Source organism: Phaeoacremonium minimum (assembly GCF_000392275.1).
Source record: "Phaeoacremonium minimum UCRPA7 unplaced genomic scaffold PA7_03_scaffold_61, whole genome shotgun sequence".
NCBI lineage: Eukaryota > Fungi > Ascomycota > Sordariomycetes > Togniniales > Togniniaceae > Phaeoacremonium > Phaeoacremonium minimum.
The window spans coordinates 1-24,922 of NW_006920968.1; the positions used below are offsets into that span (position 1 = coordinate 1).

Below are 24,922 nucleotides of genomic sequence, written 5' to 3' on the forward strand. Positions count from 1 at the left end.
TCCTCCTCCTCCTCTTCCTCCTTCTGTCTCTCCCATCTTCCCGCTTTAACCGTCCCAGACATAGCTGCCACCCATGTCAAGCAGCCAAGTCAGGCTGTTGAACTCGACGTCAATCTCCCGGATCTGCCAGTAGCCCTTCTCCTTGGTCGTCTTGAGGATGGTGATGCCCTTGCTCGGCTGGTTCGCCTCGCCAAACGTCGCGTGCCACTGCAGCGCAATCACGTCGCAGTCCACGGCGTCGATGGACTCGATCACCACGGGGAACGGCGGATTGTACTGCTGCGCCTCCATGAAGATCTCCTTGGTCGCAAACGTCGGCCCGCCCAGCGGCTGGTTCAGGAAGCTGTTGATGCTGTCCGAGTTGTCCACGAAGCTGTCCGCGCAGAACTTGTCGCAGTCCGACGCCGTGTAGTTGGCAATCAGCCGCTGGTAGATGTCCACCATGTCCTTGGCCTCGTCGCGCGTCATGCACACCGCTGGCGTGTCGCGGATCACGTAGCCCAGCGCCGTACCCGCCAGGGCGGCGCCCAGGGCGAATGTCACGCAGAGCTTCATCGCACTGCGAGAGGTCGCTGTTGAACTTCAAGGTAGGCCGCTCGGGATGCAGAGGAACCCAGCACAGTGAGCTCTGATGTTGGGTATGCGCTTCTCGTTCTCGACTTCGCTCAAGGCGTTCCCCTTATTTATACCTCTCATCGTCACCACTCAATCAAAGCAATCCTTTGGGGAGTTTTGGTGAATCTGCTGCACGGTGCCGAGATACCCAGGCATTCGTGAGCATTTCCAGGGGTTGAGATATTGAGTCGAATTTAACCAGGCGACTCCGGTCTTGGTTTTAGATTGTTCACTCAACGGACGTCCGGTCACCATCGCATGGCAGTCCGGCTCCGGTACCGCGGTCTCTGCGAGGCCATGCTTGCCAGCTCCGAGGAGAGCTCGCAAAGATTTACGGGCTCTCGTTGCTGCGAGATTGGCAATGCAACAAATGGACTGCATGAGCGACTGCAATGAGCTGGGGGCGGGAAGTCCAAGCTGCAAGGCCATTTAGGCGATCCGGAGCCGAGTGGCGTTCCTAGCATGCATATAATCTATAGCTCTCTGGAGTTGGGGTAATCGGAAAATAGCAAGCGTTTTGGTCTACGGGCCAAGGTGGGCCAAGATGGTTAAGATAGCCGGTGCTGCAAGGTATGAGATATAATTATAGATGGCGAGACTCCGAAGAAGGGGCTCTTCGACTATTCATAGGGGAAGCGGTTCGCGGAGCATGTGCCTCGGCTCAGTCCCATGAAGCTACCCCAACGCGATATGGAAAATGAAATACTTGCTAACCTTCGTTGATCCTATCTTTGAGATCAATAGGCCTGTCAGCACCAATGTCATGATGTCTAGACAGTGATCAAAGACTCGAACCCGATTTCCCATAGACGACACGGCTCACGTAGCGCTATTGGCTGGATCAGAGAGATAATCACATATACTTAGAATGATGATGAAGGGCTTACAGAAGCTAGTTCGTTGAATATACTTAGTTGGCTTTTCAGCTTCAAACACATATCACCATGTCCTAGAAAACGAGGCAGGTTGTCCGCAGATAATCGACTCTATTCTGTTCTGCGATCTGTCATCTGTCTATCTACACTCTAAGAACTGCCACACCAGGGTCTCTGACCGAGAACCCAGTCTCCTCCTATCCCGTGTACGAGAGGCATGAAGTCGCTAGCCAAGGCGAACTCTGCTCCAACTCTCCGGGCAGCCAGACATTATCGGCATTGAAACCAGGAAAGAAAAGTATGTTGAAATTCTTTTGTTTCCCCGTTAACGCCGATGCTAATGCTTTCATGGATTGGTATCGCAAATGCTGATGACATGATTGTAATGTTGCGTGTGGCAGGGAAGCCTCGTAGCCGGGTCCCCTCAGCCAACTCTTAATGCGTGTGTTTGTTTATGTGTCTTTGTTGAAAGACGCCGTCTCCCGCCGACCGTTCAAGCAGGTCATCCGCCAGAATGCCGTTTATATTTGGCCTTTTCTTATACCTATGAGTCGTGAGCCGCGGCGGACTCGCTAAGAGTCAACGCCCAAAAAAAAAAAAAATTTGACAAAACCAATGAAAATAAAGTAGATGAAGCGCGAAACTGGATATTGTCTCTCCCTAACCAGGTTTGTTGAGAACCGTACGCCGTGTGCCTTGTCCGTGACATGATTTCAGAATTAAAAAGAGTTCGTGATCGTAGATCTTTGGATCATGATGAAATATACTACCGGGAAGAAGTTGAATCTCCCGGCAATCAAGGTGGCATTACGGAACTTAGAACTTCAGAGCCTTGGGCTTCTCCCAGCTGAAGTTCTGGTTGGTGCCGAAGTGGCCATTCTTGGCCGTCTGGAGGTAGATGGGCTTGGCCAGATCCAGCTCCTTGACGATGACACCAGGACGCAGGTCAAAGTTGTTGCGGATGATCTGGACGAGCTCCTCAGAGGTCTTGTCGGAGGTGCCGTAGGTGTCAACGTAGATGGACAGGGGCTCGGCGACACCAATGGCGTAGGAGAGCTGGACAAGAGCACGACGGGCCAGGCCGGCGGCGACGAGAGACTTGGCGATCCAGCGGCCGACGTACGCAGCGGAACGGTCGACCTTGGAGAAGTCCTTGCCGGAGAAGGCACCACCACCGTGAGCACCCCAGCCACCGTAGGTGTCGACGATGATCTTACGGCCGGTCAGACCGGCATCACCCTGGGGACCACCAATGATGAAGAGGCCAGAGGGTTGGATCTGAGGAAGAGGTTAGGAACGGCAAGTCTACATGAAGATACATGTCAGGAGAGTACTCACGTGGTAGATGGTCTTGTCGTCGAGGTACTTCTCGGGGATGGCCTTCTTGATGACCTTCTCCTTGATCTCCTTGCGGACCTGCTCGGTGGTGATGTCGGCGCTGTGCTGGGCAGAGACGACGATGGTGTCCACGCGCTGGGGAACGACGGCGCCGTTGTCGTGCTTGTACTCAATGGTGACCTGAGTCTTAGTGTCGGGTCGGAGCCAGGGGAGAGTGCCGTCGCGGCGGGCAGCAGACATGACAGCGTTCAGCTTGTGGGCGAGGAGGAGGGTCAGGGGGAAGAGCTCAGGGGTCTCGTCGGTGGCATAGCCGAACATGATACCCTGGTCACCGGCACCGAGCTCCTCGAGAGCCTTCTCGTAGTGCAGACCCTGGGCGATATCGGGAGACTGCTCCTCAATGGCGACCAGCAGGTTGCAGGTCTTGTAGTCGAAGCCCTTGGAGGAGTCATCGTAGCCAATGTCCTTGATGGCGTTACGGACGGTCTTCTGGTAGTCGATCTTGGCCTTGGTGGTGATCTCACCAAAGACCATGATCATACCGGTCTTGGTGGCGGTCTCGCAAGCGACCTTGGACAGGGGGTCCTCGGCCAAGCAGGCGTCGAGGATGGCATCGGAGACCTGATCGGCGATCTTGTCGGGGTGGCCCTCACCGACGGACTCGGACTGCAGGTTCGGATTAGCCGCGGGCGGTCAATTGAAGATGCGGGAGCAGGTAGTGCCTTACGGTGAACAGGAAGGTGCCCTCGTTGTAGTGTCTCCATGAGGCGGGGTCGGCGTGAACACCGTTGGTACCGTTGGCGGCCATTGTGTTGAGGAGGGTTTTCGGATGAAAGACGGATAGCTCTCGGCAAGACGCGGCAGTCAACTAGAGAATGTCAACGACAACACTCGGGGGGAAACAAGCAAAAAGGACGAGAGATCGAGATCGAGAGCGAGAAAGAAGAGGCAATTGACAAGATGCATGCGAGCAGGGCCCTATCGGCGGGGAGTTTCGGAGAGGGCAAGAAAAAGCGCCGAAAGTGAGATTGCGCAGGGCCGGTACTATGCAGTATTTTTCTTGCGGTCTGTCCTGGCTGTCCCGCCGCGGGGCACAACACAGCACAGCGCATGCCGTGGAAGAGATGAATGCAAAACACCAGTGCAACATTAGGTAACTCACCAGGGAAAAGGAGAGGACAAGAGACCACCTCAGGTACAGGAATCAGGTATCAGGAATCAATCAATCAAACTGCTACTGTAAGGCGGTGGGACTGCTGCAGACAGAAGGAGGAGAGGAGGGAGAAAGTAAGCCGGCGGGTTGGGGATGGATGGATGTAGTGGGAATTTATGAGAAGAAAAGAGGTTTTTTGCGGGCAAAGACACCGCCCGTTGGTTGGGTTGGCTCTGGTTTCGCAATTCCTTCCCAGGCACAGTCTATCCGCCAGAAATGTCGCCGGTCCGAGCGAGAATGGATGGCGCTGCGAGGTTCCTGTGACTTGGGTCTCGCATACTATCTGCACGCTAGGGCCCGGTATCCGCTACGCCCGACGCCCACGCCCACGCCAACGCCTCTTTTTTCTTTTCACCTGGGAGCGAGCAATTGCGCCATCTGCAGAGAAAAGCGTGCCTTTTGGGACAAACCACACATGGCACTGATCTGGACTACCTACCTAGGTAATAGTGAGTGAGAACAGCCAGGTATGCAAGTCCGGTTCCTCCCCCGATGCATTAGATGCCTACCTTACCTGCCTATGATCCTGCTGTACTGTCTATATCTATCCCTCCTCCCTAGGTACCTTACCCCATCCCATCTTTCATTTGAGACTATAGGTGTCCTGTCCTGTACTGTACTGTCATATCGTGCACCGAGGGGAAACTCTCTCTCTCTCTCTCTCTCTCTCTCTCTTCACCGCCCAATATCTTAAGCCCGTTGCCCTACAGCAACCCGCTACCTAGCTAAGTTACCCCTGTAGCCACAGCCAGTCATTTTTCCTATCGCTGCACATGTCAAGGACCCCACTGCGGGGCATCTTTCCCTCAATCCAAAAATTTCCCAAGCCAAAAAAAAAAAAAAGTTCAGGGTAGCTGCGCATTATCAAGGTAGTCTATTCCCGATTAGAGGGGCAACTTGAAGAGAGAGCACGGCAATAACCTTGAGGCCCTTCAGATTCGCCGCGTTCGTCATTTTCAAGGCTGGCCGTCCAACGAGGCGCTTTTCTTCAACGGCGGAGATCACAACTCCTCAACACCTACAACGACCGGTCCGGAAAAGGACCCCATCGCCATCAGGATGAGCAAATTCGGCGTCATGGTCATGGGCCCCGCAGGCGCGGGGAAGGTCAGTCCTGTCCCTTTCTTGATACCTTCGGCAGATGCGCCCCCTGCCGGACTTATCTCAACCCGCTGAAGCTCCCTGGGCCAACCCAACCCACTGACACGAAGCTGCACGCAGTCCACCTTTTGTGCCTCCCTCATCACCCATCTCAACCTCAATAGACGCTCCTGCTTCTACGTAAACCTCGACCCCGCTGCCGAGTCCTTTGAACATGCTCCCGATCTCGACATCAAGGACCTCATCTCCCTCGAAGATGTCATGGAGGAGATGGGGCTCGGCCCCAACGGCGGACTCGTCTACTGCTTTGAGTTCCTGATGGAGAACCTCGATTTTCTGACCGAAGCTCTGGACGGCCTCACCGAGGAGTACCTGATCATCTTCGACATGCCCGGCCAGATCGAGCTATACACACACATCCCCATCCTCCCCGCTCTTGTGAGGTTCCTGACGACCGCCGGCGCGCTGGACATCCGGCTCTGCGCAGCGTACCTGCTGGAAGCAACATTCGTCGTCGACCGGGCCAAGTTCTTCTCCGGCACCCTCAGCGCCATGAGCGCCATGATCATGCTCGAGATCCCCCACGTCAACATCCTGTCCAAGATGGACCTGGTCAAGGGCCAGGTGCGCAAGAAGGACCTGAAGCGTTTCCTGACGCCGGACACGACCCTCCTCGAGGACGACCCGACCGATATTGCAAGACGGAAGGCCGGAGAGCAGGGGGACGACAATGAAGACGATGCGGCCGATCCGACGAAGAGGGAGGCGGTTATGCGCGGCGCAAGTTTCAGGAGGTTGAACAAGGCTGTCGCTGGCCTGATTGAGAGCTTCAGCATGGTGAGCTATCTGAAGCTCGACGCCTCGGATGAGGACAGCGTAGGTGCCATCCTTAGCTACATCGACGACTGCATCCAGTACCACGAGGCACAGGAGCCCCGAGAACTCAAGGAGGAGGAGTATGATGAGGAAGAAGAATAGACAGTTCACGACATCAAGCACCGGCACAGTTGGATTGGACGGATGGGGAATGGTCATGGTTCCGCATAGCGTTGGCGTTTAAAGGGTATTCCAAATAATTATTAGTCGTACATCTGCAATTCGCAGTGAGCCTGAGAATCAAACCATGATGGCTCATGTAACCAACCACATCCTGATACCCTGCCCTTAAAAAACCACATCCTAACACCCCGTGATCGCCTCGTCGCCAATGCTGAACCCGAATCTCGTATGCAAGCAGATATCCATTCGTCGCCGATCATCGTCCTCGTCCTCGCGCTGCGCCAGCTCGTCCAGCGCCCGCCGCCCTCTGCTGCTGGACGTCATACTTCTTGTATTCCTGCAGCCAGAAGTCTTTCAGCGCGACCGCAAAGCCCGCCGCCTTGCTGCAGAGCACCACGACATCCTTGACGCTGTTCTCGAGGCCGCGCTGCCACACCGCCGCCGCCACGCCCACCACGACCGCGTAGAACATCAGCCGGAAGGCCACGCCGGCCGCCCACATGGACACGCGCCGGATCCAGCTGAGCACCTGGATGGTCAGGACGAGTACGACGAGGGCGAAGCCCACAATGACTATGTCTGGAGAGTTGTACAGCGCCACCGTCAGGCGGTCGATGAAGGGCTGCAGCAGGGGATACATGATCTCGGTGCTGCTCTGGACGGCTGCTATGATCTTGCGCTTGACAATCTGGAAGGGGGCGTCTGGATGTAGCACGTGGTCGTGGATGAATTGAAGTAGCTGTGGGGAGGCAATGCCTGCAAGAGAAGGAGTTAGCTGGATATCTGAGAATATCTGACTTCATTAATCCCATTCTCAATTTATCAGTCACGGTGAGCTCTGGGATGCGGGAAGCGCGCACAAGGGGCTCAAGGGGCACAAGGGGCATCAGAGGATTCGTCATGACTAGATGAATATCTAGGCTTTGTGGGACTTATCTCACCTTGCAAGATGCTAAGCAACCATTGGTCGCCTGCATCCATGGTCGTGATCTGGAGTAGTCGCAAATTGGGTACTGGCGCTTCCTACTATTGATGCGCTTGCTGACTGTAAAGTCGCAGAATGATAACGCGTTGAGACCAAGGGGACTGGCAGAAACAGCTAGTGTACTTTGATGAAGAAGCTTCAGATATGCGAGACCTTTGCCTAAGCGGTCGAATCGTGCTATTCTGAGATGGCGATGATGATGTCGTGATTGTTGTTTTGACAGGTGGAGGTCGTTAAGCCCCAAAAGCCTAGGTAGGTATGTAAAGCGGTGGGGTCGGCAGCCACCTTATCACCCTTATCGAGCACGCCAAAGATAAAGAGAGTCGCGTCTTTGTTATCGACGCGTTTCCAGAACCGCACTCAATGAGACACACACGACCCTTGCTTGACCTCTCAGCCCTATTTTCCAGGGTCCAGTCTACAACATCCGCCAGGATCAGTGTTCTTTGGCCAATCAATTGCCAGTTAACATAGACTTCTCAAGTTCCTAGAAATTCTACCATGGAGTGGACACAGCCTCACCTCTCTGACTAGCACAACATAATGTTCGCCATAGCACTGGGGCAGCACGTTACTCAGTCAAATCTCGAGAAGGACCAGATGACTGAGATAGCCTGGTTACATCAAGTGTTGGTGTAGAGGCATATTTGTTGGTTGACATAGAGTTTATCACAATCTTAAGCACTTTCAACCAAAATACTCCATGATGACACCTCATACCATTATGAATACCATACATTATTCTCATGATTGTTTCTCGTTCTCGTACAGTAGCCATTTCTCATGGTAAAGATATGTACATATAAATAAGCGGTCCAAGAATGTAACAAACGAAAAATAGGGTATAGAACCAGCGCCAAAACCAGGCGCGAAATCGTAAGACCGCCAGTCATGAAGACGTGACGCCGCTGCATTCGTACATCGAAGTTGGTGGAATAAAAATCCTGGTAGGACATAGTGTAGACGCCGTAATTTGGAATCTGCGCGAGCCGCAACACTTCTCCAATGAAGTTTGCGCCTGTTCTCCATCGTGACGCCGAACCCAGTGGTAATAATATCTTTTTAGAAGTTGTGGGTGGAAGTGAAAGATGTAGACGCGCATCGCCAACGGGGTTGGTTATACGGTTTCGAGACCCTCGAGTATTCTTCTTGCCATTTCAATCCTTCTCCTGTACATGCGACTCTCAGAGCTGGCACGTCCGCTCTCAGTGAGGCCAAGCACACACCTGCCCAGGCTCGCCACAAGCCGCTCAACCAAATACTGATCCTCTCTTGGGAGAGTTTGCATCGCTGCTGGGTCATTGGCTCCCATAGTGCCTTTCAGGGGGCTCCTACCCGCCGTCGCAGTATCAAGGCTACCGGTATACTTGTGACCACCGTTGACAAGGGTGCTGTCATCACCGTTCATTTCTCTCTCGTAAATACTAGCAGTCTCGTTCATCAATGAATCGGAGATAGCCTTGAGGTCTCGATCAGGAGACGAGCCTTGCGGTGTCAGGATTCCAGTACTTGCTGCTTTCTTCCTGTTGACAAGAGGAAAGCTGCGGTTTGTCCCCGTGGATTCGAATGAGGAAATCGATGGACGATGCGCCATGGTGGCCGAGGTACTCATAGGGCGCCGCATGGTTGAGTTCATCACCTGTGCCTGTGGGGTTCTCGGATCTTCGAAACTTGAACCACGGCCGTTGATCATGGTGCTGTTGATCATACCTGGGCTAAATGTCGCGCGCTTGGCCGTCTCCGGACTATCAGTCCTCGCGAGAGAAGGCATGTTCACAATTTGCTCGACAATCTCCTCCTTACTGCTTCGGCTGCCGCCACTCCCGTGTCTGCTCGATCGTCCCTCGTCAGCCGTGGCGAACGAGTCGTCTGTAGACGTCGAAGCCATGCTGGCCCTTCGTGAAAGGGTGTGAGACTTGGTATCGCTGTCGCTCTTGGGAGCGACAATTGGACCTCTCGTAGTTTCAACTGAGTCATCAGAGCTGAAACTTTCCCTGCTTCGCCTTCTATCCAAGCGTTGCTGGCTGATTGTGCCCATTGCACTATGGAGGAAAAAGTGCTCATAATCGAAAGCGTCTTCACGATCCTCATGAGAAAGCTGCTGTTGGACAGTATCATGATAAAGTGATTCGCCACTCTCACTCTCGTATGCCACATCCTGTGCCTCGGGTTCTTCTTCCACGTCCCCGTTCTCGGTCTGCATATCGTCGACGTCCTCTTCTTCGTCTTCCTCGGGTATTGAGTCCGTGGTGTCCCGCCCAATAGCGATATGACCCGGGTGGCTAAGCTGAGTTACGGCTTGATCCGCATCGTCATAGCTGCTAATTATCGACTCCTCATCCTCGGTAGCATTCTGTGGTGTTTTCGTGCCCTCCTCGTTCTCCCCATCAACGCTGGATAATTCTCCGTTCCAAGGATTTCGTCCAACACTACCGTTTCCACCACTTCCTGAGCCAGGTCCTTCCGCTGATTTTGGTTCCGCATACCATTGGTCGACCTGGGCATGAGTGAATGGACTTGGTGTTCGTAGACTTTGCAAGCTCCGCCTCTTCATACTGTCAGCCCGGGCTTGTTCTCGCAGGCTCGAAATCTTGCCCTTCAAGTCCTTCATTTGATCTTTGAGGTCCCTCATCTGCGCCACAGAAGCTGAGCGAGTGAGGCCTCGCTCGTTGAATGATCCAAATGTGGGGCTAAGGAATGTCTCTAGCTTCTGGCCTTGGAGCTCGCTAGAAGGATCTGGTTGAGGAGTTGGCGCTACCTCGTCCTCGCTCAATGGTTCCAGAGCAATTTCTCTGGGCGTCGTACGTGTGTACTGCCCATTAAGATGAGGTACGCTCTTCGAGCCCGTCAAAGGCTGTCGGTAGCCTCCTGCGGCTCCAAGGGCGCTGGCAGATCGCTGCGGATACACCTTGACTGGCAGTCCGATTCGAAGGGAATTGTCACTACCCATCCTGCTGTGGCCTGGCGAATAGTCAGGAGACGACATATCTGTCGTGGAGTGGTTGAGCGCCGTTGCTGCGCGAACAATTGGAGGTGATGGTGTTGATCCATCAGAACCAAGAGAAGACATTGATGTAGGGGAGGCGATATAGAGCGATGTCCGGGCTCTGTTAAGATTACCTTCCATAGTCTGCGTCTAATTAGCATTTCCTATTACCACAACAGTCCATGAACACCTTACCGTCAACCTTCGTTTCGCATTGGCCAGGATTTGCTCTGCTCTTTGACTCAAGGATGCGGTCGAGTATCTGTTGCTCCCAGCATCATTTACAGGAACTTCTGTACTGGTTGCAAGACGTGCAGGAGCCTGATCATGCCGCGGAGGGGCGTCGTCTGGAACATATGAGCTTGCCAGACTCTCTTCATCGTCGCCTTGAAAAACGCTATCCCCCACACTGACTGTGTCGTCGAAATCGGCGAAAAGCCCTGCAGCGTCTTGCGTAGTTATTGTGCTGTTGCTCTCCATGGAGGATCTCCTTTCCCGCTGCGCTGCCATCTCTTTGGCCTGCTGCTTGACCCTACTATAGCCCATTGTAGGCGAAGATCGCATGGCAGTATCACTGCCACTGCCTTCATCGTTTAGACGAAAATCAGAGGCACGAATCACCGTCTGGCGTCTGCCCGGCGAAGGCCTGCCCGGTGTGCTTTCCACCTCGGTGACCTCGCCAATGTCCGAAAGCATGGTGCCGTTGCCGTATATGATTGGGGTCGTTGGGGTCATGGGTCCGGATTGGAAGTTGCGAAGCTGCTGCGACGGTGTGGTGAACATGTGCTGTAGGTCGCCAGACGCAGCCGCATGAGCATTCTTCCACATCATGAGCGGCGATTGGGCGCGCAGGTCGAGATCGTCTGCAGGGGAAGCGGCGCGATCGTAGTCGGGTAAAATCATATCAGGATTCGTCAACGTGGGCGAAGCGGGAAGCGAAGGGTACGGCTGCGGCATGGAGCCCGCAGGACTGGGAGCGGCCTCCATCGTTGTCATGATTTATTCGCATGCGCGGGAGCGGCCTGACCCGCTGACAATCAGGGACAGAACGGCGAGGGGATGAGGTTTGGCCGTGTTGGCCCTCGCCGCGAGTCGTGGGACGCCGGGACTGAGTCGCGCGCACGTCTTTGGTCGACTTTTCAGTCTGCGCTGGACCTTGACGTAGAACCTGGGATCAAGACGGGATGGGACGTCGCTAAAGTACGGCAATTAGCCGTCGTGGCTCTATGGCAGCTGGGTAATAGATAAATTACCGCTGTCAGGCTGGTCGATCCAAGACGGCATCGAAGGACTGAGATAAGGTGGGTGGGTTCAATATATTGCTCGCTGTGGTTGTCAGCGCTTCGAAGTGATCGGTCTCGCGCTCTTGCATGCAGGCACTGCGGGTATGCACGCCTGACGGGGTGAGTGTGACTTTGAGCCCGATTTCTTCGACTACTCCTGTTTGATTGTGAAGGAACAGAGTCGAGTCGAGGGACAAGGTCCAAATGCGGCCGGATAGAGATGTGAGGTGAAGTGCTCACAAAGGCGGCCGGAGTTGAGATGACGGTGGAAGGACTCCTTTCAGACAGTCCACACAAACGGCAGGAGACAATGGCTGACGGATGCGGATGGCGTTGCCTGTTTCGAAGCTCCACGTTCAAGCGATCAGGTAGGCAGCCTCCGTGCTGTATTAGCGGCGACAATTGGATTTGCTGGTTGATGCGGAGGTAGCGATCCTCGGTCGACCAAGGAGCGGTAGTGCAGCGCAGCGCAGCGCAGTGTGGTGCAGTTTAGTGTCCGGAGCGGAGGTGACCTTTTTCTTGCTTTTGGCTTCTCGGAGCTGCTCTCCCAAAACTGCGTGGACTGGGCGGGTCAAGGATCGGCAACGAATTGCACTCTCTGGCTCTTCACAATTTCAGAGATGAATACACTGGGCTATTCAAGTTCGCGCTGTTCAGTCTCGAGACTTGGCCTCGAAAATCACGGTTCTCGTCCACGTCAACGAGGATGGAAGACGGGGGTTGGGAGAAGAGATCCAAAAAAGCATGCACAGCACGAGCAGCTGCAGGTTCTCGGTACCATCTGCTTAATTGAAACTACAGGAGACAGCACAATTGTGATCAGGACGGGCAAGCAAGAAGGCGGTTGGGACCAGGTACTACCTAGGTACGCCACTAGGACCAGAAGGGCAGATGTGTAACCGATCTTGTACAGACAGTACTCCATACACCATACATATCACCATGAACTACTGCACCTTATGCTGCAGCTGCCCACGACTCAACAAGCACAGAGGATGATATCCTAGCGAGCCCGCCTTGAAAACTAACTTTCTTGCCCTTCCGTTCTGAGTCTGGACGCGTTGGCGGGAAAAAGGGGGAGCGAGCAGGGGAGGGGTCACTCTCAAAGTCAAGCGGCCTGCCGGCGGACAAGGGTCAGGGATGGCCTTGGGATGGAAAATTGCTACCACATCTTACACCTCCAGGACAAGCAGTCTCGCGAGATTGCTCCTGTGAATCGTCTCCATCTTCCCGGAACTCACTGTGCATAGTATCACATCCACTCGCCAATACCTGCATTCGCGCCTGCCATTGCTATTGCAGCCTTCACCATCCTTGGTTGGTGATTTCAGGTGAAGAGACTCGGGCTACAGTCCAGCATTTTATGTTATCTTGTCACGATAACGACGGCCTCGAATCTAGCCAAAGTTTCTCTTGCCTAGACGAAAGGCCGCGTCCAATTGCATCGACGGACCAGTCGACGAGGGGTTCGATGTCTCACACAAGGTGTTCCTGTCCCTGAGAAACACTGGACAAATCGGCAATTGATCAGCCAATCCTTGGGGCCTTTCCACCCAACCACAGCCGAGCCGTGAGGGGAATTCTCATTCGCGTGGCCGCCTGTCTTAAAATCTGTGAGACCACTCTAAGGTACTTCACCATTCCTTTTCCGGGGCTAGAGCCACAGTGAGAGCCGAACTGTCCCAAGATAGGGGCCACGGGAGGCACCGCGCTTGCCTTACGCGAACGCGACATCGAGGACTGTCCGTCCGTTCCTGAAAAAGCCACCACGATTTGCGGCGTCCTATAAGAAGGCAACTAATACAGAGCATGCCAGGATCGCGAATGACTTGTGGTCAGCATGCAGCTCTGCTCTAAATGAGGTCTTGATGCGCGGCTTTGCCCGCTTATGGATGCATATCTTGGTTCTTCGATTGTTCTACACGTGTAATTTCTTCCCCTCGTTGGATTGGGGCCGTGGATCTACCTCGTCTGCAACCTCAGGGTCACTCTGGCGCCGTTCTGTGTCGGAGCCTCAAAACTCTAACCAAGCACGGTTGTCACGTAATGTCTTGCCTGAAATGGCCGCCGAGATCTTCTTTTGGCATAATTGCAGAGAACTGAAGAGAATGCAGAATGATGACGTATTCATTCTTCTCTCCAAAAGATCCGTCATTTTCTCTCGAGATCTTTCAAGACCATCATGCGCGACTCCGTTCCTGTCTGCTCACAGATTTGCAAGTATTGCGGCGCCAGCTGAGATCAATATTCATGCTTCTCGTCCGGATACCGCTGCCGCATAGGCTTTCTGCCACAGGGCTGTCCCTGAAAACCCGGCATTTTGTTGGGATGCCCCGTAATGAGACCCATCAAGCGAGATGGTGTTTCAAGTCGCCATATAGAGATCTATGCCTACCATCTTGGAACTCTCCGAGACCAGGGCTGCTATATGCAGAGCCATCAATCCTGGGAGGTACGCCTGGCTTTTCGATGGACAATGTATGGAGCAATTATTCACAAGCATTTGATCGATAATGAAACCTTTCATAACGAATAGACCTTTTTCTCTGAATGAATGTAAAACTTCCTGGTTCTTCCAATAGCTTGTGGTGGTGGGACATGCACCTCGAATTGCCTGGTTGCCAGTTGGAGCGGTCCGACCTTATCAGGCGGGGGAGCGACTAAAACCTTATCCGATAAGCTGATAACACAAGAAATTTTCTGAGACCATCAACGCCAAACTTGACTATCACAGCCACACCAGCGGAAAGCCTCTGAAAACCTGGTGCAATTGACTACATCAAGATGCTCCGCCAAATGTATGTATCAATTCATCCTCCCATGATCCCTGACTCATCCTAACGCCGCACCACAGCAACCCCCGCAATGCGCGCTCGAAGCGAGCGCTCGAGAAGCGCGCCCCCAAGGCCGTCGAGAACCCAAAGACATGCCTCTTCCTGCGGGGCACGACCTGCAGCCAGGTGACGCAGGACGCGCTCGGCGACCTGTTCTCGCTGCGGCAGCCGCTGGCCAAGCGCTTCACCAAGAAGAACGCCATCCACCCCTTCGAGGACGCGGCCTCGTTCGAGTTCTTCTCCGAGAAGAACGACTGCTCGCTGCTCGTCTTCGGCAGCAGCAGCAAGAAGCGGCCCCACGCCCTGACCCTCGTGTCGACCTTTGCCCACAAGATCCTCGCTATGCTGGAGCTGTACCTCGACCCGGAGAGCTACCGCCAGCTGAGCCAGTTCAAGACCAAGAAGGTGCCCGTGGGCATGCGTCCGATGCTGGTGTTTGCGGGCTCCGCGTTTGAGAGCACTGTGACGAATGAGTACACCATTGCCAAGACTCTTCTGCTGGATCTCTTCCGAGGCGACAGCAGCCCCGACAAGATCGATGTCGAGGGTCTGCGATATGTGATTGTGGTCAGCGCGGAGGAGCCGAGCGCCAGCGCGACGGGTCTGACCGACGGCCAGAAGCCAGCCATCCACCTACGAGTGTATCTCATCAGGACTGCCCGCAGCGGCCAAAGGCTACCGCGGGTAGAGGTCGAGGAGATGGGGCCGCGGATGGACTTCCGGGTTGGGCGGATGAAGGAGCCTGATGCAGACATGCTGAAGGAGGCAATGAAGAAGGCCAAGACCGCAGAGGAGAGGACAAAGAAGAACATCTCGACCGATATTATGGGTGACAAGCTGGGCCGCATACACATGGGCAAGGTTGATATGAGCGATCTACAAACGAGGAAGATGAAGGGTCTAAAGAGGAATCGTGATGTCGAGGAGGATGACGAAGAGGGAGGCGTTCCTCTCGGTGTCGATGAGCCGAAGAAAAAGAGGAAATGAACACAGCCTCGAGGTGTGTGTAATTCATCTTTGGCATGGCGTTAAGGACAGTTTAGAAAAGGGCATTAGGAACCAGGTTACACTGAGAATTGATATTTACTGTCTCGATGCCTACGAGATCAAATGCCTTGCCGTCTCGGTCTGCCTGCCATTATTTCCTGCGTGATATTTACGCCAATTACGCCCACCCACTTCGCTTTTGATACAGTATTGGTAAACCACTCCGGAAACAAATATGCCGCTCCTAGATGATGCTATAAGGCGGTGGTATGCCTTGCCTCTCAACGCCTCTCAATGATGTCTTAGACTAATGTGAAATCGACCTTTGGCCACACTTCCGGTTTCAACGTGTTGTACTAAGGGTCGTCGAGTGTAAGCTCTAGCTGTCACAGAACCTATAGTGTCAAGATCGGCTGTATGCCAATTTTCGAGGGACAGCTACGGGCTGCCTTTATCGTGAAACGCTTCTTACACCGTACCACAAACGAGCGAGCTTAGGTTTGGGCTGGGTAGATTGAGCACTCTTTTGCTCAAGAGCCTTGATATGCGTCAATGATGACTTGCATACAACGATGGGAGAAGGGATCGCTCACTCATCGGCTGGCGCTGGTAACGCCTGCATAGCAGAAGCCATTTGGCTCAGCATCTCGATATGGCTGGTGAACTTGGAGTTTGGAGGTTTCTCGACCTCTTCAGCTTGCCAATCCGTTCCCCAGATCTCTGGAGGCACAAAAGTGCCCTCCTGGCCGTCATCATACAATGCTATTCGCACAGCCCATTCGAGGTGAGGCCACCATTTTCTTTCGACCTCGTGACCGAAATAGTCCGAGTTGAACAGCGACACTACACCCAGAACTTCGCGTCTTGCCATACCCTGCAACCACCAGACGTTGTCTAGCGTTTTAAGCAGGGCAAAGAAGGAGGCCAGTATCGCAAGGGCTCGAGGTTGACGTTCTTCCAGGAGCTCGACAAAGCGTTTAGAGACAGTAGCGGGAAAAGCCAATGCGCCCCTATAAGGGATCTTGTGTGCCCAATTGAGAGTCGCAACTGCATGCTCGTATGCTTGCCGTGTGCTCGTCACGATATTTTGGGGCTGGGTGTGCATTGCAAGATGAGCTGATAACCCACTCACAGCGGGGGTGTCAGTCACCAAGCCATCTGGAGCAAGGGCTGCGAGCTCTTCATTGAGATCATCGAGCAGATGACCAAAAAATCCTTCCTTGGCGGTGCTAATGTCTAGTAGGAGAGGCGGTTGGGAGTCGATAATTGGGACGACGACGCCGCTATGCTTGAGATACTGCCACGATGCAGCCACGACAGCCTTGACGCCCTGGAAAGCATGAAACCAGCTCAATGGTGGGGCATAGCCTCCAGCAACGCGGTACGCCTTGTCACTATCGCCGAACCCGGGTATCTGAAATGTCGACTCGTCTTTTGTGAATATCCGAGTTGCCGTGCTCTGTGTAGCAATCAAGCTTGCCGTAAGAAACAGTGCTTCTGCATTGTTACCATTTATGCCCCGCTTCAAAGTATCGCTATACTCGGAGAGGGATGAAGCCATATAAGCATGACTGGCGCGGACCAACTCCTTGTCGTTGGGCCACAAGCTGCGGAGATGAAGGGCCGCTACAGCAAGCACGCCGTCGGTGAGATGCGCTGAGCCTGCAAACGCCAGATTGGGGACAGCTGTCCGCCATATCTCCTCGGTGATTGGAGCTGAGAAGGATAGTGTTTTTGAGGTGTGGCTGGTGTACTGGTGCATCAGTCGTAGTTCCATGAGTCGGCCGACAGGTTGGAATGAGACCGTTGGCGTGGGCGGCTGCTGATACAGAGGGGTTGAGGCCGGCACGGATGGTGAGCGGACAGCATTCGAGGCATGACTTGGCCGGCGAATGTGAGGTCTCGCGAAGCTGCGTGAAGAGGGCCCGGGGGTCGCAACAGATCCAGGGCTCTCTGTAACAGCAGCAGGAGTGGCGGCCACTTGCAGGTCCTCCAAGATCTCAGGGTTCTCAAAGTCACAGGGGACTCCGTGCTTCATGCAATTCCCACATCGTGGATGCACTTCATCGCACTTGATCTTGCGGGCTTTGCACCGCCGGCACCCAGCCCTTGATTTCTTGTGTGATCGTCTAGGCGGCATGACAGCAGGGAGGAAGTGGTATTGGTGTCTTTAACAGATGTTGGAGCTTTCGGGACTAGTGAGGCGACGGCCGTCTCTGACGGTCGAGGAACCAATTCATAGCGGCTGCTGAAGGATCGCGGCGGGTTGCCAGGTCGTTGTGCGTGCGTGAGTGCGTGTTGAACTGCGGAAGCGGGAACGGCGGACTCGGGAGACTCGCCGAGGAGAGAGACGTGCCTGGAAGTGGTGCGATTCCAGACGAGTGTACAGTCTCAGAAGCCAAAAGCCCTGGAGATCATATGCAAGCGAGGGCGTTGTTGAAGGCGCCCACGCGATTTAAGGGGGGTAGCGAGAAACGAGGGGGGCGTCCAAAGGGCGGCGGAGACGGCGGTGGTGGTGTGTATGTGTGGATGTAGATGCGTGCGGCGGCCTGTGATTTCTGAGGTGTCCGGACGTTGAAGTTTCGGGGGGCTTGAGAAGCCCGATTGGACCCGCCCTTCCAGGCCACTGTACACTTTTACTTGATGGGCCTCAAGTGTTCCGTGTGCCCCGCGCCACCGAGTGCCAGCCCTGGAGGGCACAGCAGACAGCGGGAAAAGTGGATTGGCTCGCTGCTACGGGGCTTTAGCCTTAACGAGGACGCTGTGGGAGATCTACACGCGTATATGCATCATCGCCATCACCCACTGCTCGACTAAGTGCGCTGCTCATGTTGCTGTCTGCTATCTAATCTGCTATATCGCAGGCTCTATATGGCCGGCACGGGTGGCCACAATGGTTGGGAAGTGTCTACATGTACCTACTACGCAGTAGGTAAGTTGGAGCCTGGCATACCTGGGGCCCTTGGGGCCCTAGATATCTGAAGTGTGTGTGCTCTGCTTCGGACATGCCTGCGGAGGCGAATTTGCGCACTTGCAGTTACCTATGTAGTTAAGCAAGTCTTCAAAGCCACCCGGATAGTCCAGTAGCCGAATCTGCCGTTCACAACTTGGCCAACCAGTTTCTTGTCTCTTTTCGTCTTTCTACAGTTTCTCAAGCCCGGAGCGGCACTGACTGGCTGGCTGGCTGACATGCTGGACGGGAGGTTCTAAGGCGCTGTATTGTGATTCGGTCGGCATTTGCGTAGAGGAGATCTGCTTGCGCGTGTGTTTGCCCCTTCTTGGCCTTGGCTTGAAGGAGGATTTGCAGGCGTTGGCCGTGAGTGATCAATTGTCAAATAAGCATCTTACCAGCTGCAGGAACACATCGCATGTGATCGCTGCTGTTGCTGCTGATGATTACCTCATACCTCTTCTCAGCCTGTCAAAGGCGCGCCCCTCATTGAGATGCTGTACAAGTCAGGGCAACGCCGCCTGTGGCTTCTGCGCGAATCTCGATAGTCAATGCTACGCACAATGGAAATCACCACGAAGCCCTCTGACACGTTCCTGACATTTGGATGCTCTTTGCTTCTGGCAAACGCTCATCATCCCTGACAACCATGCACAATGACTCCATCCAGCAGGCTAGCGGAAGACCCCTGGAAGGTGAAGCGGGGAAAGCTGGGGGATGCACAGGGAGTATTGTCAGGACGATGGAAGATGAACAACACCAACCAGCGCCAGAGTCTACTGTGGGCGCAACTACCTACCTCGGTTGCTTCTCGAGGAGGATGGATCCTGCTACGGCAAGCAGGGAGACAGAGTATAATCGTATAATCGAATTCACAATCCTAGAAGGTGATGGGGTTTGCGTCAGCGGCCGACTCTTTCCAGGTAAGTCAAGCAAGAAGCTCAGGGAGATGATGTCTAGTCTGGAGAAGAGCCGGAAGCTGGCGAAACCAGCAGGATGAAAGTCCGTCCGGGATCTCTGGCATGCCTACGTTAAACATGTTGAGCTGCGTCGAAGCTGCAGGTCAGGGGTGTTTTCCCAGCTCCACGGTCTGTGTAACCGGAGATTGGGTAGCAATTACTAAACACGACGTAGTGGAAGAAACGGCAGCTTTTGAACGATTCTAAATTTGTCAATCATATACTATGCAGTAGGTAGCTCCGAGCAAAGACCGCAGATACCCGGAGCCGACTTATGCAGTATGTGCGGTGTAGAAGAGTAATAGAGTTCATTACCAGCATTCTCAGTCAAGCTGCAGCATTGAAACCGTGGCGGTGAGCTGAAGATGCTGGAATTGATTGCTCATCATCTTTGATTTCAAACGGAAACGACAACGGCCAAAACTGAAGAACCGGTCTCGTCGCACCGCAACCTCCCAAACCCTTACTTAAGCACCAATCCGCCTCCTTACTCGTATCTTTGAATTGTGCCAATTCAGAAGACCGGGAGTCAGATCCGGCACAATCGTATATAACTTTAAAAAGGCACCAAATACAGTAGCCGTCCCGGATCGCATTCCCATCCCATTCCATTCCAGCGGTCAAGTCATTGACGCATTGGAACCAGGTCCTCACTCTGGCACCATCTGACGCCATCGCCTTTGACTCACCTCAATCTCACCCACGCCCTTTCATCGCCATCCCCCTGGGAACGCTGACGGGCCACCGTTTTCCTCTTATATAAGGACCCGTGCCCAGGCAGGCCATAACGAGCAGTGCGATTGGGCGTGGAGACACGCATAAGGGCGCTTCGCTTCGGCAGGGGAAAAGTTACGCAACAAGAGAAGAAAAATAGAGAAAAAATAAAGAGCGGCTGGGCGATTGCGCCATAGCTGTATCACCCCATCATTACTCCATCACATACTCCACCGACAGCCGTATCGCGGTATCCGAGCTGCATAAAGGCGCGCGCATCCCATCCCACGGCGTCACAGCAGCAGCAGCAGCACGCCTTCACGAGCCAGTCCAATTGATCGAGATCCTGTTCCTCAGGTCCTACTGCCCGTTCAGGTAGCTAGCATATTCCCACCGCCACCATGACCGTCCCAATTCACGACCACCCCATCGAGACTCCCCCACGCGCTCCCTCCCCGGTCCAGGGCTTCGGTACCCTCGCCGTCCACGCGGGGTCACCACACGACCCCACCACCGGCGCCGTCATCGAGCCCATCTCCCTGAGCACGACATTTGCCCAGAGCAGCGTCGGCAACCCGTACGGGCCCTACGACTACAGCCGCAGCGGCAATCCGAACCGCGCAAACTTCGAGACCGCCGTCGCCGCCGTAGAGCACGCCAAGTACGCCCTGGCCTTCAGCTCCGGCAGCGCAACCACCGCCACCATCCTGCAGAGCTTGGCTGCCGGCTCTCATGTCATCTCCGTCTCCGACGTCTACGGCGGCACCCACCGCTACTTCACTCAAGTCGCCAAGGCGCACGGCGTCAAAGTCACATTCACCCCCGAGATCGAGGTCGACATCCGCGACCACATCACAGATGCCACCAAGCTGGTATGGATCGAGTCACCCAGCAACCCCACGCTGAGGCTGGTGGACATACGAGCAGTTGTGACAGCCGCGCATGAGCGAGGAGTCATGGTCGTGGTGGACAACACCTTCCTCAGCCCCTACGTCCAGAATCCGCTAGATCACGGCGCCGACATCGTCGTGCACAGCGTGACAAAGTACATCAATGGCCACTCCGACGTGGTCATGGGCGTGGCGGCATTCAACAGCGACGAGCTCCACAAGAGGCTGACGTTCCTCCAAAACTCCATCGGCGCCGTCCCGTCGCCGTTCGACTGCTGGCTAGCACACAGGGGCATGAAGACGCTGCACCTGAGGGCGCGGGAAGCGACGCGCAACGCCACGGCTGTCGCGCACGCCCTCGAGGCGAGCCCGCACGTCATCGCGGTCAACTACCCGGGGCTGGACTCGCACCCGCACAGGGCCATCGCCAAGAAGCAGCACAGGGACGGCATGGGCGGCGGCATGCTGTCCTTCCGCATCAACGGCGGCCACGCGGCCGCCGAGCGCTTCTGCCAGCTCACCAAGGTCTTCACGCTCGCCGAGTCCCTCGGAGGCGTCGAGTCGCTCTGCGAGGTCCCCTCCAGCATGACGCACGCCGGCATCCCGCGGGACCAGCGCGAGGCCGTCGGCGTGTTCGACGACCTCGTGCGCATCAGCTGCGGTGTCGAAGATGCCGAGGACCTCAAGGCGGACGTGCTCCAGGCATTGGAGAGAGCCGTGCGGGAAACCAAGTCCTCAGCTAACGGTGTTAATGGGCTTAATGGGCGTTGAGCCACGGGAGATTATAGAGAGCTCTGGCGATGGAGGACATAGATCTTTCAACATAGACAGGCTGGGCGGGTTGTATGCTTCAACAGTGGATTCTGGGTTATCAAAATCATACTCAAAAATTGGCGTTTGAAGGCGCGCCTTGATCTGTATGTATAGCGATCATTCTTAACACACGTCCAAATAGACCTCTTCAGGCGATATGGGCACGGCTCGTCCCAGATAAGTGCTTTACAGTGGCCGGATAGCACAGGGATTCTACTTGGCCCTGGGTACATTCGCAGGATGTAGATAGGACCATGGCGAGGCAGCAGTAATGCCGCCAAGAACCGCGAGCTTCAACTCAAGGGAGTGTAGCTGATAGAAAGGAAATCGGTCTGCAACTCAAGGGGCTGACACTCCAGTTCAGCGTTCAAAGGAGAGATTATTCATCATACAGTCAAAACCATGCAAAATATATAGCAACAGATCTAGCTAGTTTGCAAATGTGTTCCAATTAGCAATCCCGGCTTGTGCCCCCATGTAAAACCCCATCCGTGAGTCGTATCGTACAGTTCCTAATATAACACTGTTCCCAAAATGCTTTTTAAACCCTGCAAATGATCGCTCCGGCTATGCTTGCGCACTAGTATGCCGGTCTTTATCATGCTCGATGATACATGTAGATGAAGGACAAAGCCTGCCTCTCATGATACTGCCTTATGTTCCGTCTACTCCACCTTGGCCAAGGCCCCAAAGGCAACGGCTCAATCCTGGTCGAAAACAGAGCGAGGCGTGAGAACGATTCAAATGGTTCCATGCTCCTGAAGTTGTACCAAGGATGAACAGCATAATGTTTCGCCCTCTAGTTAAAGATCACCCCAGCTCCAGCTGAGACGAACTCGGCTTCCCGAATTCCTGTCATTATCGCTTCCGCACTGACTATTAGTCCTCCTATCCTTCGAGAACAGGAAGATCATCATCGTTTGCTTTTCTTCTTCTTCTTTCTTTGGAAATGTCTTTCCACTTCGTTTGTCAGCACGAGGAAACGTTGTGCTGTTTCGATAGTGCCCAATTCGCCGAGTCTGCACTGCTTCAGCCGGTTGGTTACCAGCGACGCGACAGTCCGCACGTATTTCAAAACATCGACGCCTAGGTCCTCGTTGGTAATGCTCGGATTCTTCAGCTGGTTCAGTATGACCATAATCCACCGCTCGATTCCGGACCATTGAAGAACGTGACCACCGACGGCGAGCGTCTGCTCGCTCCGTAAGCGGAAGACAAAATGGATGGTGCCAGTGGGGAAGAAGACTGTCTGTCCAGGCTTCAGTATGAGGAACCTCCAGTTGCCTCCTGTGTAATGTATAGGATCTGCCATCCAGGCAGCTTGCTCCGCCTCAGTAGGCCGTGCCATCCAACCAAACCCGAAAAGGCCTTCCTGAACGGTGATCCAGGTGGCCCAGCCATGACTATCCATATGAGGAGCAGTGTTGTGTCCACCCTCTGACAGAAGCACCCACTCGAGGAGTTCTGTCCATTCGTTCCACTCCTGTCGCATCGCCTTTGTCCTCTCGGCGCAGTTACCCATCAACAGGGCATCACGCATGCGCGGAAGGAGTTGACAATTCTCTCCTGTCAAGAAACTAGGTAGAACAGATGGCGGAAGAGGGCTCCGCAAATCGAGTATATTCCACGGGTCTTCAGATGACTTGTGTTCGAGAAACCTTTGCTGAACATCGATGAGAGTCCGCCTTTCTGCGGAGGGTGAGTCCCAATGGATTGAAGGTATCTGCACGGATACTGTCCTCCCAAGGTCCTCCATACGTCGAAAAAGCTCAGAAATAGGTCGGTCTGTGTTGCTCCATTGGAACTGTTGTTGGCCTTGTGTGAATATGGGCACATCAAGAATGCCTTTGTTGAGCACAGAAGCAGCTTCAGGCCCAGTCATCATTCCAGCATCGACAGGACCATTTCTTGGGTCTGCATTTGGCGACTTTATCTTGGTAAGAATCTCATGAATCAATCTATTCGTGAGTTCGCCGCGTGAAAGCTCTTCTTCGCCTTTTTTCGTAAACCGCTGCCCCAGCTCGGCGAGCATCTTCTGCCTATATGCCTCATCGTGTGCAATGTCAGGTGTTGGTCGTCGGCCGCCTTCCTTCACCATTACGGGATTGGACAATGACGATGGTGACCGATCAAGTCTCGGCCTTTTGAATGGTGGTGAGCTATCGTTAGGCGTGGGTGAACGCGATAGGCTGGTCCGTCTTCGAAAACCTCGCGGAAGAAGTTTCCATCTAGTCCCGATCCCGGTTTGGTGCATCAGTTGGCCCTGATGGTCTCCTGCCACTGGGGTTGTTGATGTTTGCGCGATAGTGGCCATGAGCTCTGCAAATTTCTGGAGGTGTACGAGGCATAACTCCCTAGCACAAGAAGCATACTGTTTAGCAAGGATGCCGTCGGCGCTCGAGGGGTTGTCAAGAATGGTCAGAAGAACCGATGGAACCTCTGGCGGACAGCCCGGCTTTGAACACCGCTCTTGTAACTTTTGGCTAGTCTTGGGGGTACTTGCATCTTGCACTACCTCATTGACGGCTACTTCAACTAGAGGAACTCCTATGCTAAGCTCGCGGACTGGGGCCTTCTTCACCTCGGCTTGCATCTGCGGAGTACTGCGGGCCAAGACGACGCCTAATCTGTCATTTGAGGCAACCTCATCAACCTGATGTTTTGGCTGATCTGGAGTGAGTGATGGTGGCTTCAAGACAGCAATGGGCGCAGTGGGAACAGCGACTTGCTGCTCCAAGCGTCGTGACGCCTCCAGATCTGGGTCTGTAACGGTGTCGTCTGTGTCATAATTGGAGAAGATGTCATGAGGCTTGCTGCTGGGTTCGTCTGAGGACGTTGAATTGGTAGTTGGATGGCTGGGTACGGGTATAGGAGAGGCTTCCTCGATGCTGTGCTTGACAAGATTCAATGAGAGGACAGGGCTAGTGTTGCTGGTGGTAGGATACTCTTGAGCGACGGCGAGGGCAGGTAACGGATGTGGAAACGAGGCCTGGGGAACTTTGAGCGTCTGTACGGGGATGAGGGGTAGCCTCTCCGTCTCCATGGCGGCGGCGGCAAGCTCATTTAGACCGATGAGTCTACGCTCATCCAAAGCGTAGTGATCGGAGGGGTCCGGAGGCACGACGACCGAGGGGAAGAATGGCCCGGTAGAGCTGCCGGCGGGAGACATGCTGGGAGACAGGCCGTCGCCATTGACGTGCGCCGCGTGCCCAAAATGGGGATCTAGGCGGTCGCGAGGGTTGAGGTACATTGGAGAGGCCCTGGATCAGCTGCTTGATACGGCGTGATGTGATGTGATGTGATGTGATGCGCTGCGCTGGACGATGACGGAGATGGGATTCCAAGCCCACTCCTTCGAGGTGAGGGCCAGTGATCGCTTG

At 54.3% G+C, this 24,922-nt stretch overlaps 7 protein-coding genes across 7 annotated transcripts; 3 read left to right on the forward strand and 4 right to left on the reverse strand.

Moving 5' to 3' along the window:
- Positions 1–45: 45 nt before the first annotated feature.
- Positions 46–555, reverse strand: UCRPA7_1078 (hypothetical protein; the record flags this gene model as incomplete). The annotated part of the gene is made up of 1 exon (XM_007913668.1): positions 46–555. One exon carries the CDS (start codon positions 553–555, stop codon positions 46–48), a length of 510 nt encoding a protein of 169 aa, XP_007911859.1.
- Positions 556–2,306: 1,751 nt separating this feature from the next.
- On the reverse strand, positions 2,307–3,636 carry UCRPA7_1079 (putative s-adenosylmethionine synthetase protein; the record flags this gene model as incomplete). The annotated part of the gene is made up of 3 exons (XM_007913673.1): positions 2,307–2,768; positions 2,829–3,494; positions 3,556–3,636. The coding sequence occupies 3 exons, from the start codon at positions 3,634–3,636 to the stop codon at positions 2,307–2,309; spliced, it is 1,209 nt and encodes a 402-aa protein (XP_007911864.1).
- A 1,464-nt stretch (positions 3,637–5,100) lies between these two features.
- UCRPA7_1080 (putative transcription factor fet5 protein) lies at positions 5,101–6,120 on the forward strand (the record flags this gene model as incomplete). The annotated part of the gene is made up of 2 exons (XM_007913674.1): positions 5,101–5,148; positions 5,263–6,120. 2 exons carry the CDS (start codon positions 5,101–5,103, stop codon positions 6,118–6,120), a joined length of 906 nt encoding a protein of 301 aa, XP_007911865.1.
- A 277-nt stretch (positions 6,121–6,397) lies between these two features.
- UCRPA7_1081 (hypothetical protein) lies at positions 6,398–7,122 on the reverse strand (the record flags this gene model as incomplete). The annotated part of the gene is made up of 2 exons (XM_007913678.1): positions 6,398–6,897; positions 7,083–7,122. 2 exons carry the CDS (start codon positions 7,120–7,122, stop codon positions 6,398–6,400), a joined length of 540 nt encoding a protein of 179 aa, XP_007911869.1.
- A 7,057-nt stretch (positions 7,123–14,179) lies between these two features.
- Positions 14,180–15,216, forward strand: UCRPA7_1082 (putative ribosome biogenesis protein rpf2 protein; the record flags this gene model as incomplete). The annotated part of the gene is made up of 2 exons (XM_007913682.1): positions 14,180–14,193; positions 14,250–15,216. 2 exons carry the CDS (start codon positions 14,180–14,182, stop codon positions 15,214–15,216), a joined length of 981 nt encoding a protein of 326 aa, XP_007911873.1.
- Positions 15,217–20,240: 5,024 nt separating this feature from the next.
- UCRPA7_1083 (putative cystathionine gamma-lyase protein) lies at positions 20,241–21,500 on the forward strand (the record flags this gene model as incomplete). The annotated part of the gene is made up of 1 exon (XM_007913669.1): positions 20,241–21,500. One exon carries the CDS (start codon positions 20,241–20,243, stop codon positions 21,498–21,500), a length of 1,260 nt encoding a protein of 419 aa, XP_007911860.1.
- Positions 21,501–22,455: 955 nt separating this feature from the next.
- Positions 22,456–23,082, reverse strand: UCRPA7_1084 (hypothetical protein; the record flags this gene model as incomplete). Its single annotated transcript, XM_007913684.1, has 1 exon — positions 22,456–23,082. One exon carries the CDS (start codon positions 23,080–23,082, stop codon positions 22,456–22,458), a length of 627 nt encoding a protein of 208 aa, XP_007911875.1.
- Between the last annotated feature and the right edge of the window lie 1,840 nt (positions 23,083–24,922).